This window comes from Saccopteryx bilineata, chromosome X (assembly GCF_036850765.1).
Source record: "Saccopteryx bilineata isolate mSacBil1 chromosome X, mSacBil1_pri_phased_curated, whole genome shotgun sequence".
NCBI lineage: Eukaryota > Metazoa > Chordata > Mammalia > Chiroptera > Emballonuridae > Saccopteryx > Saccopteryx bilineata.
In genome coordinates, this window is record NC_089502.1 from 103,670,277 (window position 1) to 103,683,622 (window position 13,346).

The 13,346-nt window shown below is 46.0% G+C and overlaps 1 protein-coding gene across 1 annotated transcript in view; it reads right to left on the reverse strand.

Moving 5' to 3' along the window:
* The window catches only part of SMC1A (structural maintenance of chromosomes 1A), a 33,736-nt gene that overhangs the window by 13,554 nt on the left and 6,836 nt on the right, over nucleotides 1–13,346 (reverse strand). Inside the window, exons 5-18 of the mRNA XM_066248796.1 lie at nucleotides 13,057–13,295; nucleotides 11,769–12,027; nucleotides 11,528–11,668; nucleotides 10,697–10,779; nucleotides 10,350–10,557; nucleotides 9,201–9,386; nucleotides 8,931–9,110; nucleotides 8,697–8,843; nucleotides 8,465–8,602; nucleotides 7,346–7,462; nucleotides 7,136–7,242; nucleotides 3,574–3,715; nucleotides 304–449; nucleotides 62–215 (exon numbers count right to left, since the gene is read on the reverse strand). Of these exons, the coding sequence (XP_066104893.1) occupies nucleotides 62–215; nucleotides 304–449; nucleotides 3,574–3,715; nucleotides 7,136–7,242; nucleotides 7,346–7,462; nucleotides 8,465–8,602; nucleotides 8,697–8,843; nucleotides 8,931–9,110; nucleotides 9,201–9,386; nucleotides 10,350–10,557; nucleotides 10,697–10,779; nucleotides 11,528–11,668; nucleotides 11,769–12,027; nucleotides 13,057–13,295 (2,247 nt within the window). The remainder of the gene's footprint in view (nucleotides 1–61; nucleotides 216–303; nucleotides 450–3,573; nucleotides 3,716–7,135; nucleotides 7,243–7,345; nucleotides 7,463–8,464; nucleotides 8,603–8,696; nucleotides 8,844–8,930; nucleotides 9,111–9,200; nucleotides 9,387–10,349; nucleotides 10,558–10,696; nucleotides 10,780–11,527; nucleotides 11,669–11,768; nucleotides 12,028–13,056; nucleotides 13,296–13,346) is intronic.

The window sequence follows — 13,346 nt, forward strand, 5'->3', positions numbered from 1 at the left end:
CACCCCCACCCCAGGTTACTGCCACTCACAGCCCACCCCCAGCACCAGACATGATACTCACTTCTTCCTGACTAATGTCATCCATGGTGCCCTTAGACAGTGGCAACTTGATGTCCTGCATCTTGCAGGCCTGTAGCAAGTTGTGGCGGTCACTGCGCTTTTGTTCAAGCTTGGTCTCAATGGCTGTCACCTCCTTCTGTAAATGGGTCATTTCCCTAAGATCCAGAGAGAGAGGTCAGACCCAAATCCAGCAGGCTGCTTGCTCTACCTACTTGCCCCAACCCCAGGCCTGAACCCACTCACTTGTTGGCGCCCCCCAGTTTCTTACGAATCTCCTCCATCTCGTGATTCTTGTCATTCACCTCTGACTTCTTGGCCAGGTGCTGATTCTTTAGATCTTGTAGTTGGGCCATGGTCTCATCTATGATCTTCATGTGTCTTTGCTCCTCCTGGTCCCAGCAGGGGGAACAGGACAAGAGGTGAAGCGTTCCTTATCTCACCTTAGGATCTTCTGCCTTTGCCCCTACCCTTTCCACTAGTTTGTTGGGGCCTCGCTTCAATGACCTCTGCTTTCATAAACCTCCATCACCCTTCAAACTCCTTTTACTATTCTAAATTACCCGATTGCCCCCATTTTACAAGTTGCCTACTGTAGAAAAGTTCAAAGTATAGAAAAAGTATGGAACGGGGAAGACAAATCATTTATAAACACACCAGCTAGAGATAACCAATTAATATTTTAGCCTATTTCCTCCCAGCATTACTTATAGACAGCTCTACATAGTTGAGACTAGACTCTTAATTAAAACTCGATATTCTGACTTAATGTTATACTTGAGCATCTTTTCCACATCAAAGCTATCATTGTGAACATTAATTTTTTTAAAAAAACCCACACAAACAATATGGTCTGTTTTTTTCTGTGAGTTCACATATACAAATGTAGAAGTATTTAATACCTGCAGCTCTAGAAGAATACACATTCCATGGAGTTAACCCCAGAAAGAGTACTTATAATGTTCTGAATGTTTAAAATGAGGATGTTTTGCTTTCATTTTGATCTTAAATTCACATAAAGAGGATGTATTGGCAACTTACTCTCAAATGGCTCATAAAAAATAATATGCATACAGAGAGAACATGCATACACAGAGAGAACATGCACACAGGGAGAACATGCACACACAGAGAACATATACAGAGAACATACAAACAGAGAACATGCACACAGAGAACATGTACACAGAGACTATGCACACAGAGAACATGCATACAGAGAGAATATGCAGAGAACATGCACACAGAGAACATACATAGAGAACATGCACACACAGAGAATATGCACACACAGAGAACATGCATACAGAAAGAATATGCAGAGAACATACACACAGAGAACATACATAGAGAACATGCACACACAGAGAACATGCAGAGAACGCACATAGAAAATACACACACAGAGAACATACACAGAGAACATGCACACAGAGAGAATATGTATAGAGAATATGCACACACAGAGAACATGCACAGAGAGAACATACATAGAGAATATGCAGAGTACTAGAGAACATGCACACACAGAGAACATGCATACAGAGAATATACAGAGAATATGCACACAGAGAACATGCACACACAGAGAATATGCATACAGAGAACATGCACACACATAGAACATGCACAGAGAGAATATACAGAGAATATGTACACAGAGAATATACAAAATAGAGAACATGCACACACACAGAGAACACGCATAGAGAACATGCATACAGAGAGAACATACAAAAACAAATACAGCAACATGTTAATGACTGATGAACCTTGGTGACAGGTAGATGGAAGCTGTTTGTATTATTTTTGCAACTTTCTGCCAAGTTTAAAATGATTTCAAATTAAAGTGTCAAAAAGTCATAGAAATCTATGATTCTGGAACATCCAGATGCACATCTAGTCCTGCCCCAGCATTTTACTGCCCAATCTGCATTGGCACTTAAGATTCTGGTGAAACCAAATAGGATAAACTACTTTAACCACTGAGGTTTAATGAAAAAAAACCCAAAAACAAAAACAAACAAACCCCACAAACCAACAACATAGGCAGACAGAAGTCATAATACGTTCAAACCAAGTGAGGACCAAAGCACGTCAGTAAGTAATGCTATGAGGGGCAAAGATTTCACAGGAATTTAATTTAAAGAGAAGGGGTGTGGGAAATGTGAGTCATCAGGCCATACCCAGGGGCACAGGCACGATCAACTAATAGGATTGGAGCCATGGCAGCTAGCAGCACATGTACTGTAGAAAGGGACTCGGTTCCAGCAAAACACCATCATCTGTTGCACTGAATGTGGCTAACTACAAAATTCAATTTGTAACTGCCTTGCTTTTCTGCTTAAGTGTTCTAACTACACAGGGTGGGGCAAACGTAGGTTCAGTTGTGAATACACAAAACACACGAGTTTATTCTTGTATTTTTTTTTTTACTATTGTAGTTTCCATACGAACAGCTATAAACCTATGTTTGCCCCATCCTGTATATGTTTGTATATATTTAAACAATCTTAAGAATTTTTAAAGGCCAATACTGGAGATCTTGGGAAAAGCCCTTTAAAGGGGGTCCATGTATTACTAAAATTTGAAGAGCATTAAACTATACAAATACTTGTATAAATGCAATATAATTTTCTAAATTTCTAATTCCCAGGGGGCATTGGATAGCCTCCCATATGGAACTACAAATGCTTGCAATAAACATCAACCCGTGTGTACAAAGCTGTGCCAGCACTTTGGATTTGCTCAGGTATTACTGAGTTTGAGGGGCTAAACATATTCTCAAGACTCTCAATGAGGCCCTGGAGGGTTGGCTCAGTGGTAGAGCATTGGCCTGGCGTGCAGCAGTCCCGGGTTCGATTCCTGGCCAGGGCACACAGGAGAAGCGCCCATCTGCTTCTCCACCCCTCCCCCTCTCCTTCCTCTCTGTCTCTCTCTTCCCCTCCCGCAGCCATGGCTCCATTGGAGCAGAGTTGGCCCGGGCGCTGAGGATGGCTCTGTGGCCTCTGCCTCAGGCCCCCTAGAATGGCTCTGGTTGTGGCAGAATGACGCCCGTTGGTGGGCATGCCGGGTGGATCCCAGTCGGGCGCATGCAGGAGTCTGTCTGACTGCCTCCCCATTTCCAACTTCAGAAAAATACAAAAAAAAAAAAAAAAAAAAAGACTCAATGAATGGTGCCATATGACTTGAGAATGCTAGTCTCGTGTACGTGGCCAGTACTAAGTATGTATTATCCTTTTTTAAAAAAATCGCGGGCAATGTGATAGGAAACAAATTATACCTGATTCTTGCATTTCTCCAATTTCTAGTAACTAAATTATGTGTATGTTTATGGGCTATTTGAACCTCTTCTTGAACTGTTTCTGTCACATACCCCATTTTATTTTCTATTTAGATTTGGGCGTTTTTTCTATTTCGACTGGAGCTTTATAAATGATGGGTATTACCCCTTTATTATCTCTTCCAATTTTTCTCCCAGTTTTCAGTCTGTCTTTTCATGCTGTCCTTCCTTACCTTCTTGAGCTTTTCGATCTCATTTTCATCCTTTTTCACGGTTTGCTCCCACATGTGTACTTTATCCTGGTCCTCCTTCAGTTGGTTCTTTTCAAAATCCAACTGGATGCCCAAGCGAGTCTTCTGATTCTCAAACTCCAAACTGTGGGGAGAGAGGAGAATTAGGCCCAGGGCAGAGGGACCCAGGGTTACTGCTGGATTTCAGTCACCACTCAGCTCATTCGTCTATAACCACATACAAGAGTTCCCTGAAGTTGGAGAACTAAGGTGCTCAGCCTCGCCTTGTGGAGACAGATGGCACAAGGCGAGGGAGATCGGGCCGAAACCCATTAGACCCCCCTTTAAGTACTGGAGGACCTGCCGACTTCCTAGATAGAAGCATAAAAGGTCCACCTGAACCCACCAGCTATGGTAATTCCTATTTATTAAGCTTTTGTATACTTTATATACATTACTTCTAGTCCTATAATCAACAGTTCCACAAGTAGGATTGTCCTGCTTTTACAAATGAGGAAACTTGGGCCAAGAGGTAAAAGACTTTGCTCAAGGTCACAGAGCTAGTAAATGGCAAATGTGACACTGAAACCCAGGTCTAACACCAAACCTGGGCTCCTTCTATGGCAGTGGTCCCCAACCCCCGGGCCGCAGACTGGTACTGGTCCACAGAGAAAGAATAAATAACTTACATTATTTCCGTTTTATTTATATTTAAGTCCGAACGATGTTTTATTTTTAAAAAATGACCAGATTCCCTCTGTTACATCCGTCTAAGACTCACTCTTGACGCTTGTCTTGGTCAGGTGATACATTTATCCGTGCCACCCTAAAGGCCGGTCCGTGAAAATATTTTCTGACATTAAACGGGTCCGTGGCCCAAAAAAGGTTGGGGAGCACTGGTCTATGGCATCAGTGTAGCACAATGTGGTGGGATGAAGGGTTGGTATCCCAACCTGACCATTTACTAGCCGTGTACTCTTGGGCAAGTTAGTTATCCTCTCCATACCTGTTCCTCTTCTGTAAAATGGAAATAATAATAGTACTTACCCTGAAGTTACTGGGAGTTGTTTTAATGAGTTAATATGTATAATGTCCTTAGAACCATACCTGGCACCTAGCAAGTACTCAGTAAATTTTAGTTACCATCATTATTGCTAGGTATTCAGGCCATATCAACTTTTTCCTACTATTATCCTCACCCCAAGATTCCAGAACTTGTAAAGGGCAGAGCTTAGGTAGTAAAAACTATGGAGAAAATATTAGATTCCTGTTACTGCCTTCCCCCCCATCTCTTCAGAAATTCAAAGAATATGCAATCAGCATACAGATACTAGTAGGCCACGCAGAGCTAACTTCCAACTGCCTTATACTCTCAAGATGGTGTGACAGATGCTGCCAGATGTCACGCTAGCAGTTTAAACCTGTTAGTCACTATAATCCAAATAGAATGCAATTAACGCTACAATTTTGAGCTATGCAATTTTAAGTCCAATTTCCTAAGCATGACTCATAAAGCCGCCTGTGATCTGGCCCCCGCTCACCTCTCCACCATCCCTGCCTTCCACTTGACTCTGTTTCTATGCTCCTGACAGTAAACACTCTTTAGTTTACAAAACAAGGCATGGCCTCTCACACCTCTGAGCACGCTATTCATACTATCTGGGACTCTTAGCTGCCTGGCTGGCTGAATCCTACTCACTCTACAGGTCTCCAGTTTATTATTCCTTGTTCTGTAAAACCTTTCCTGAAAGCTGTGAGCAGGTTCCTAGTTTCTACTACACTTTTTTGGGTTCCTCCCTTTTAGGCAAAATTGAGTTAATCACATCCCACAGTTCCTAAGACACTTATGACTATTTTCTGTGCAAGACCCCTCCTTTGTCTCCTTTGGCTCAATCCCTGATTTTCATTCCCATTATCTTCCTTACAGTGAGCCTGTAAGGAAGTGACATAAACACACACACATTTGTATACAGCCTTAAAAATGCATATCATAGTAAAAAGTCATTTTGTTTTTAAATATACACAAATGCACAGTGCTATAAATATATCCATGGTACTGCCCGTAAATCTAGTTCTTGCTTTAAAATGCTATACAGTATTCAATAATCCGTATATTCATCACATTTAATTTTAATTTCCCCCAGTAATGGCTGTCTACATTGCCACCAACACCCTACTGCCTTAAACTGTCTTACGCCATTTCCTAACCTCCTCCAATGCATAGCACAGGACAACTTGGCATAGCATAGGTACTCAAGAAAGGAGTGTTGAACAAAGGAATAAACTGAAGTGCGGAAGAGAGGAAAAACTATTTTGTTTTTACTATTCTTCCAACCTAGAACGTTGTTCCTCCTCCCCTGCACTGCCCATCAGGATAATGATAATGGTAAAAGTATATATTTATGGCTTAGGAAATGCTCAATATTATGCTAAATATTTTATAAGGATTATTTCACCTGATTTGCCCAACAATGCCATGAGACAGGTGTCATTATTACCCCATTTTATAGATAAAGAAACAAGGAATCAAGAGAACAAGTCACTGTCCAATATAATGAGTTGTGGGGCCCTGGCCAGTTGGCTCAGCGGTAGAGCGTTGGCCTGGCGTGCGGGGGACCCGGGTTCGATTCCCGGCCAGGGCACATAGGAGAAGCGCCCATTTGCTTCTCCACCCCCCCCCCTCCTTCCTCTCTGTCTCTCTCTTCCCCTCCCGCAGCCAAGGCTCCATTGGAGCAAAGATGGCCTGGGCGCTGGGGATGGCTCCTTGGCCTCTGCCCCAGGTGCTAGAGTGGCTCTGGTCGCGGCAGAGCGACGCCCCAGAGGGGTAGAGCATCGCCCCCTGGTGGGCAGAGCATCGCCCCTGGTGGGCGTGCTGGGTGGATCCCGGTCGGGCGCATGCGGAAGTCTGTCTGACTGTCTCTCCCCGTTTCCAGCTTCAGAAAAATACAAAAAACAAAAACAAAAACAATTAAATAAAAAAATAATGAGTTGTGGGGCTGGGATTTTTAACCCAGGCAAACCACTTTTTTAATTGTGTGTGTGTGTGTGTGTGTGAGAGAGAGAGAGAGAGAGAGAGAAACAGGAAAGGAGAGAGATGAGAAGCATTTACCTGTAGTCACATCACTTTACTTGTTCACTGGTTGCTTCTCATATGTGCCTTGACCGGGGTGCTCAAGCCAAGCCAGTGACTGCATGCTTGAGCCAGCGACCTTAGGATCATGTCGATGATCCTGTGCTCCAGCTGGCAAGCCTGTGCTCAAGCCAGACGAGCCCACATTCAAGCCCACGACCTCAGGGTTTTGAATCAGAGACCTCAGTGTCCCAGGCTGACGCTCTATGCACTGTGCCACCACCAGTCAGGCCTAGGTAAACCACTTTTAAAGTTAGCACTCTTAACTGCTAGACTATGCAACACTGCCTCCCTAGTGTCCCTGTTCTCTAAAACTGACCTACAATAAATGCCTATCTTTGTAAGAGTTGCTCCCTGTCTTATGATGGCATCTGACCTTCCAGGATATCAGGCTGGGGGTGTTAAAGGAATTGTAGCCTCTACACTTCCACTTACCGCTTCTTGGCTATTTCATTCTGTCTCTTCACCTTCTCTTCCTCAAACTCCCGAATGTTACGCACACCAATCTCCCGACAAAACTCTTCAAATACCTCGTCCTCTACCTGAGAGAAGCAAAGGAGGGCAGAGGTCCTTTGGGTCAGAGTGCTGCTTCCAGTCCCCGTCCCGCCCAGATACACAAGCAGATGTGGCTCACCCCCCACCAACCTGGTTCATCTTCTCCTTCAAGTCTTTCATCTCTCTCTCTCGGCTCTGGATGATCCTCTTGATGTCATTGATGCGAGGCCCAAAGTTGGCTAGCTCACTTTCCAGCTTGGACTTTTCCTACAGGAAATGGGGTTGAAAGGGTAAAAAGAGACCAGACTCCTTGGAGGAAAAGAGCCACCCTGAGCACACTGGGCCGCCCACGGACATGAAGGGCTGGCTTTCCACAAACTGAGAGTGTGACTCAGCTCAAGTCAAAGCTCCACCGTCTCTTGAAGTATCACACAGCTTCCTCCCTGGCCTCCAGTCAGCCCACTTCAATGCACGGGCTGGGCACACAGTAAACATGCTCCCTGATCTATAAACCTTGTAGCCAGATGTTTTAGAATTCAGACTTTTTCATTTTAGAAAAAGGCAAATACCACACACACACACAACCAATTTACATGATACCTCCGGGTCATCCGGGGAAGCACTTCATAATTGAACACATTAACATATTTAGAAGCATACTCCCACCCAGAGACTGAAGAGCACGTAGCTTATTTTCAACTCACTTTTAAAAGAAGCTCAAATATTTATTAAATGAATTATACTAAAAATAGCACCTAACATTTACTGAACATTTACTGGGTGCCAAGAAATCAGTCTAAGCACTTAATTATTAACGCATTCAATCTTCACAATGGTCCTATAAAGCAGGTTGTATTCTAACTCCCATTTTACAGATAACAATAAGAAAACGAACATCGAGAGGTTAAGTAATTTGCATAAGGCCCTACAGAGCCAAGATATGAATCCCTGGTGGCTCTATGCTATGCTTGGTTCCCTGGAGCAGCCAGGGAGGAGAGAGAAGTGGGACAAGTTCTCTACCCCCAGAGAAACCCAGGCCAGGACTAGAGAGGTGGTCTTTAGAAAACAGGGCTGAGCCAGATGGGCAGAGCATCGCCCCCTGGTGGGCATGCCGGGTGGATCCCGGTCGGGCGCATGTGGGAGTCTGTCTGACTGCCTCCCCGTTTCCAGCTTCAGAAAAATACAAAAAACCCCCCAAAAAAACAAACAAACAAAAAAGAAAGGAAAAAAAAAGAAAAAAAGAAAACAGGGCTGAGGCCAGACCCCCACCTGCAGATTCAGGGCCAGATGTCGTGTCTTGGTCTGTTCTAAGTCACTCTGGGAGTACTTGAGCCGCATCTGCAGGCCATGGGCTTGAGACTGAACCTGACGTAGCTCTGCCTCTTTCCGCTTTGCTTTCATCTGCTCCTGAAGTGGACAGAAAGCAGGGTAGAGTGGTAAGAAGGTGGTCGGCCTGAGCTTAGGACCTCTACTCCTAGGGACGGTGCTCCCCAGGGCTTACTTTCAGTTCCTCTGTCAACCGCTCCTTCTTCTCCTTCAACTTGTCTACTGCTTTCTCATCCCAGCGCCTCGCCTTGGCCTTCAGGTCGCTGGCCCCACCAGAGATCACGCCTGACTTCTGGAACAGGGTCCCATCCAGCGCCACTGTCTACACAGAGGAGAGAAGGAGAAGCTGAAGAGAGGAATCTCCAGTGCTAAGCCTGTCCAGTTCCAATCTGGGCAAGGAAAGCCGTACCTTGTGGCGCTGGTGACCTCCAAAGGCAATGCGGCGGGCATCCTCCACATTGTCACAGACAAGGGCATTGCCACAAGCATACTGTAGGGCCTTTTTGATGTGAGGTGGCTCATAGCGAATCACATCAATCACCAGCTTGGCCCCCTTCAGCTCCCGGAGTTTCTCATCCGTAGGCTTCACCTGCAGGAGAAGCCCAGTAGGTGGCAGAACATGCAGAGCTAGGAAGAGGGGCCTTCACACACTGTCCTGACCCATCCCTGCCGGCCTCACCTCCAGGTAGTCAAGAGGCAAGAAGGTCTCAGGCTCCCCACGCTGCTCCTTGATATACTGAATACAGTCCCGGCCTGTCTTCTCCGAGTCCACAATAATGGCATCCATGTTCTTGCCCAAAACCTTGGTTACAGCTATCTGATACTTCTTTTGTGTAGGCTGGCAGAGGTCAATGAGGCGGCCATACTGAGGAAGTCAGAAGAGAAAATTAAAACATAAGGTTTTGGGAGCTGACTCAGAAACCCAAATTCCCAGCTTGGGCAGACCAGAATCTGTACCAGGAACACAGCCCCCAGGCTATGAAGAAAAAGCCTACTCTGACCCCCAAAGCAACAGTGTCTTTAAGCAGTCATGTCTGAATCCAAAACCATCTTTCTAAACCTCACTTTTACCACTTCACAGACCACAGCCACCCCAGACACTATACCAGACACCCTACACACATTATCTCAAATCCTCACAAGCACCTGCAAAAGAAATCCCTTTTCTAAGTTCATTCCTCCCATTCCTCCCAAACCAACCATGGTCCCTTAAGAACTATCAGGTAAAGGGAAGATCTTCAAGGGCAGGGACCGAGCCTAACGCGCCCACATAAACTCCCAGCAGCATCTAGAGGAGAGGGCAGGAAGTATTTATGGAACCAAATTGAGCTGAATCTAGCAATGGAATTAGAGCAACAGAGGAATAATATTCAACTGGGCGCTCAAGATATGGTTCAAGAAGCCAAGAGATCTGATAAAACCTGGAGAATGAGTCAGTTGGTGTGCGAAGGAAGTTCACATTGAAGCCTGCAGAGAGCTACTTCTGGGGAGAATTTCTGACCCCTGGCCTCTCCTCCCTTCCAAGGGCCTCTCTTGTTTTCCTGCCTCCCACAGAAGCGCAGACACAACAAGACAAAACCTTCAGGAAGATGCAATTGGTGTGATAAAAAAGAACATGAGGTTAAGAGTCAGAACAAGTTATGTGTGAATTGCAGTTCTTCCGCTCATAAGTTGTGCTCTTCTGGGCAAGTCAATATAACCTCTCTGAGTTTGTTTTCCCAGCTGTAGAAACAGAATTAGCAATCCTGTCCTCACAGGGTTGCTGGGAAAATAACCAGACAGTGAGTGTGAAAGTAAGTGTGAAAGTAAGCTCTCTCCCCACTCTTACCACAGAGCCAGGATACAGACGTTTGATGCTCTCCATAATCTCCGCCTTCCGCTGCTGGCGGCTGCTCTCCTGGCGGTCAATGCGGGCATCCCCCAGCTGCTCCATCACCTGGTTCAGCTCCTTATTGATCTCATCGATACGCCGCTTGGCCATCTCCACCTCCTCTGTCAGCTCCCCCTCTAGCTTCTTCTGCTCCTCTAGGGACTGCCTACAGAGTATGGGGACACAAAGGTCAGGAATGCTCTGGGCTGAGAGGGCCTCTGAGGGTCCTGCCCAGGGAGGTCCGGATAGGAAGGGGTCACAGGAACAGGCCCGGAAGTAAGAGGGAAGGCTGTGGAGCCACATACTTGCTAGTTGTGATGTACTCTTCCAGTTTCTCAATCCGCTTCTGATTCTCCTCGATCTCCCGCAGCTTTTGCTTGATCTTGGCCTGGGAGAGAGACAAATATACTCCATCACAGGGGCTAAGCAAGTTAACTCCAAGACCACGGAGCCCAGGTTTACAGCCACTGTGTGCCTGCTTACCCAAGAGCCCAACAATCTAGAACCATCTGTCACTATTGCAGGAGGCCTACTAAAAGGCAGACCCAGACAGTGTTCAGTGTGGCTCAGCTAACTGATGGGATCTTCCAGGGCCCGCTAAGAGCCTCTCACAGTGTTCTACCCAGCCCGGGCTATCCTTCTCACCACTCGAGGAGGCTCAAACCAAGGCCAAGTAAAGCTTCCTGGGCCTTTCTGCGCCTGTTTCTCTCATCTGTAAAATGTAGGTAACCTCCTTTTGAAAAATACATATTAAGTGCTTAATATTGGGTAGTTACTGGTATTAATACCTACTGCCAAAAGTGCTTAGCAGAATACCTGGAACACTGTAAGCTCTTGGGATACTATAACAATTTTCTATTATTATCATCTTACTGGTTACGAGTGTGGGCTTTAGAGCCCTACTCAGAATCAAATCCTGATTCTGCCACTTGATAATGAGGTGACCTTAGGCAAATGACTTCACCTCTGTGCTAGCTTCCTCATTTGGAAAAAGAGAAATAAAGTGAGTGAATACACGTGTGGCGCCCACCACACAGTCAGCGCTTGCTCCACATCAGCTATCACCATTACAGTTAAGACTATCATGACTTCTCTCTCTCTAGACCATCATCCTCATCCCTGCGACGCATGCCCACCTCTGTCTCGACTTTTTTCCGCTCTTCCAAATCCAGCCGGTCCTGGTCAGCTTTCTGGTCTCTATTGAACTTCTCCAGCTCCTGGGCCAGGGTAGCTGCTCTCTTGCTGGCTTCTTCTTTCAACCGGTGGTATTTCTTCACCTGTGTTAGAGACAGGGAAGGAGGACACAGAGAACCAGTCGGTCCGTGCCAGCCCAGCAAGCTCTCCATATCCCGCCCCACCAACTCTCCCAGAGCTTACCTGATTCTCCTCCAGGGTCAAGTCTCTGCCCTGACTCTGACTCTCCTCTTCCATCCGTTCCTCAAACTCCTGCCGGGCTTTCTCCACGGACAGCATCTCCTTTTCCAGCTCGTCCATGTCACCTTTACGTTTCTTGTAATGTTTCTGAGCATTCTGTAGGGACTTCTTGGCTGCCTCCAGCTTCTTGATTTTGTGGGAGGTATTCTCCTTGGCTTTGATGTACTGAGGCCGTTTCTGGTTCAATTCTGAATCTTTTTCCCTTTTGCCAGAGGGTAGGGGGGAAAACAGCACTGTTTGAGAAAGGAGGGTTCCTAGGCTTTTAACCCAAAGGGGGGGTTGTCTGAGTCCCCACCCCCATGGCCAGCCTCAGGAAATAGCCTAAAATAAGAACCTGATGCCCCAGAGCAGGGGTCCCCAAACTTTTTACACAGGGGGCCAGTTCACTGTCCTTCAGACCATTGGAGGGCTGGACTATAAAATAAACATGAACAAATCCCTATGCACACTGCACATTATCTTATTTTAAAGTAAGAAAACAAAGCGGGAACAAATACAATATTTAAAATGAAGAACAAGTAAATTTAAATCAACAAACTGACCAGTATTTCAATGGGAACTATGGGCCTGCTTTTGGCTAATGAGATGGTCAATGTGCTCCTTTCACTGACCACCAATGAAAAGAGGTGCCCCTTCCGGAAGTGCGGCAGGGGCTGGATAAATGGCCTCAGGGGGCCGCCTGCAGCCCACGGGCCGTAGTTCGGGGACCCCTGCCCCAGAGCCCCAAAAAAGGGGAAGTCTGACAACTACCTGTAATCTTCAGCCTGACATTCCAGGCACTCCATAAGGTAAAGCTACCACCCTAGCCTCAAGCAGCCAGGCCAGAACTCTCAGTAACAACACCAATAATTATCCCATGTCCATTTAGCTGTCCCCCATTTGATCTAACCTTTTAAAATCCCTGTTCCTTAAACTTCTAGCACCAGTTTTACTCCTCTAGGAAGGCATTCCCAACCACTCCAGTACCAGGGATTCTCATTGCTTCCTCTTGCTTGGCAAGTCACCACCCCATTCAAGTTTGACTCTTTTGAGTACCTGTCTACCCAGAGCCTGAGTAAACACTCCGTTTATCTAAAATGCAAGTCAAGAAATGTACCTGGTACTGGCCAAAGCAAGTCAAGGGGAAAACAGAGAAACAATACGGGTACCAGACTCCAGGCTCAGACAAGCCCTAGAAAACAGGACAGTTTCTTGGTTTCCCACAAATTACAGGCCCAGGCCTGCCTCTTACTTGATCTCCTTCTCAATCTGCTGCTGCTCCCGCATCATTTTGCCCAGTTCCTTCTTCTTCTCCTTCAGCTCATCCTCTACCTTGTCCATACGCTTCTTGTCCTTCTCGATCTCCTTATTCTTGGAGGCCAGTTCTTTATTGAGTTTCTCGATTTCCACTTCATTGTGATAAAGCTTAAAGAGCTGTAGCTGTACCTGAGCTCGCACCACCTCATCCTTCAGGCGCTGGTAGCGGTCAGCCTGCGCAAATAGGGGAGTGGAGGCGAGGCGTGCACGGGTGAGACACTGGGC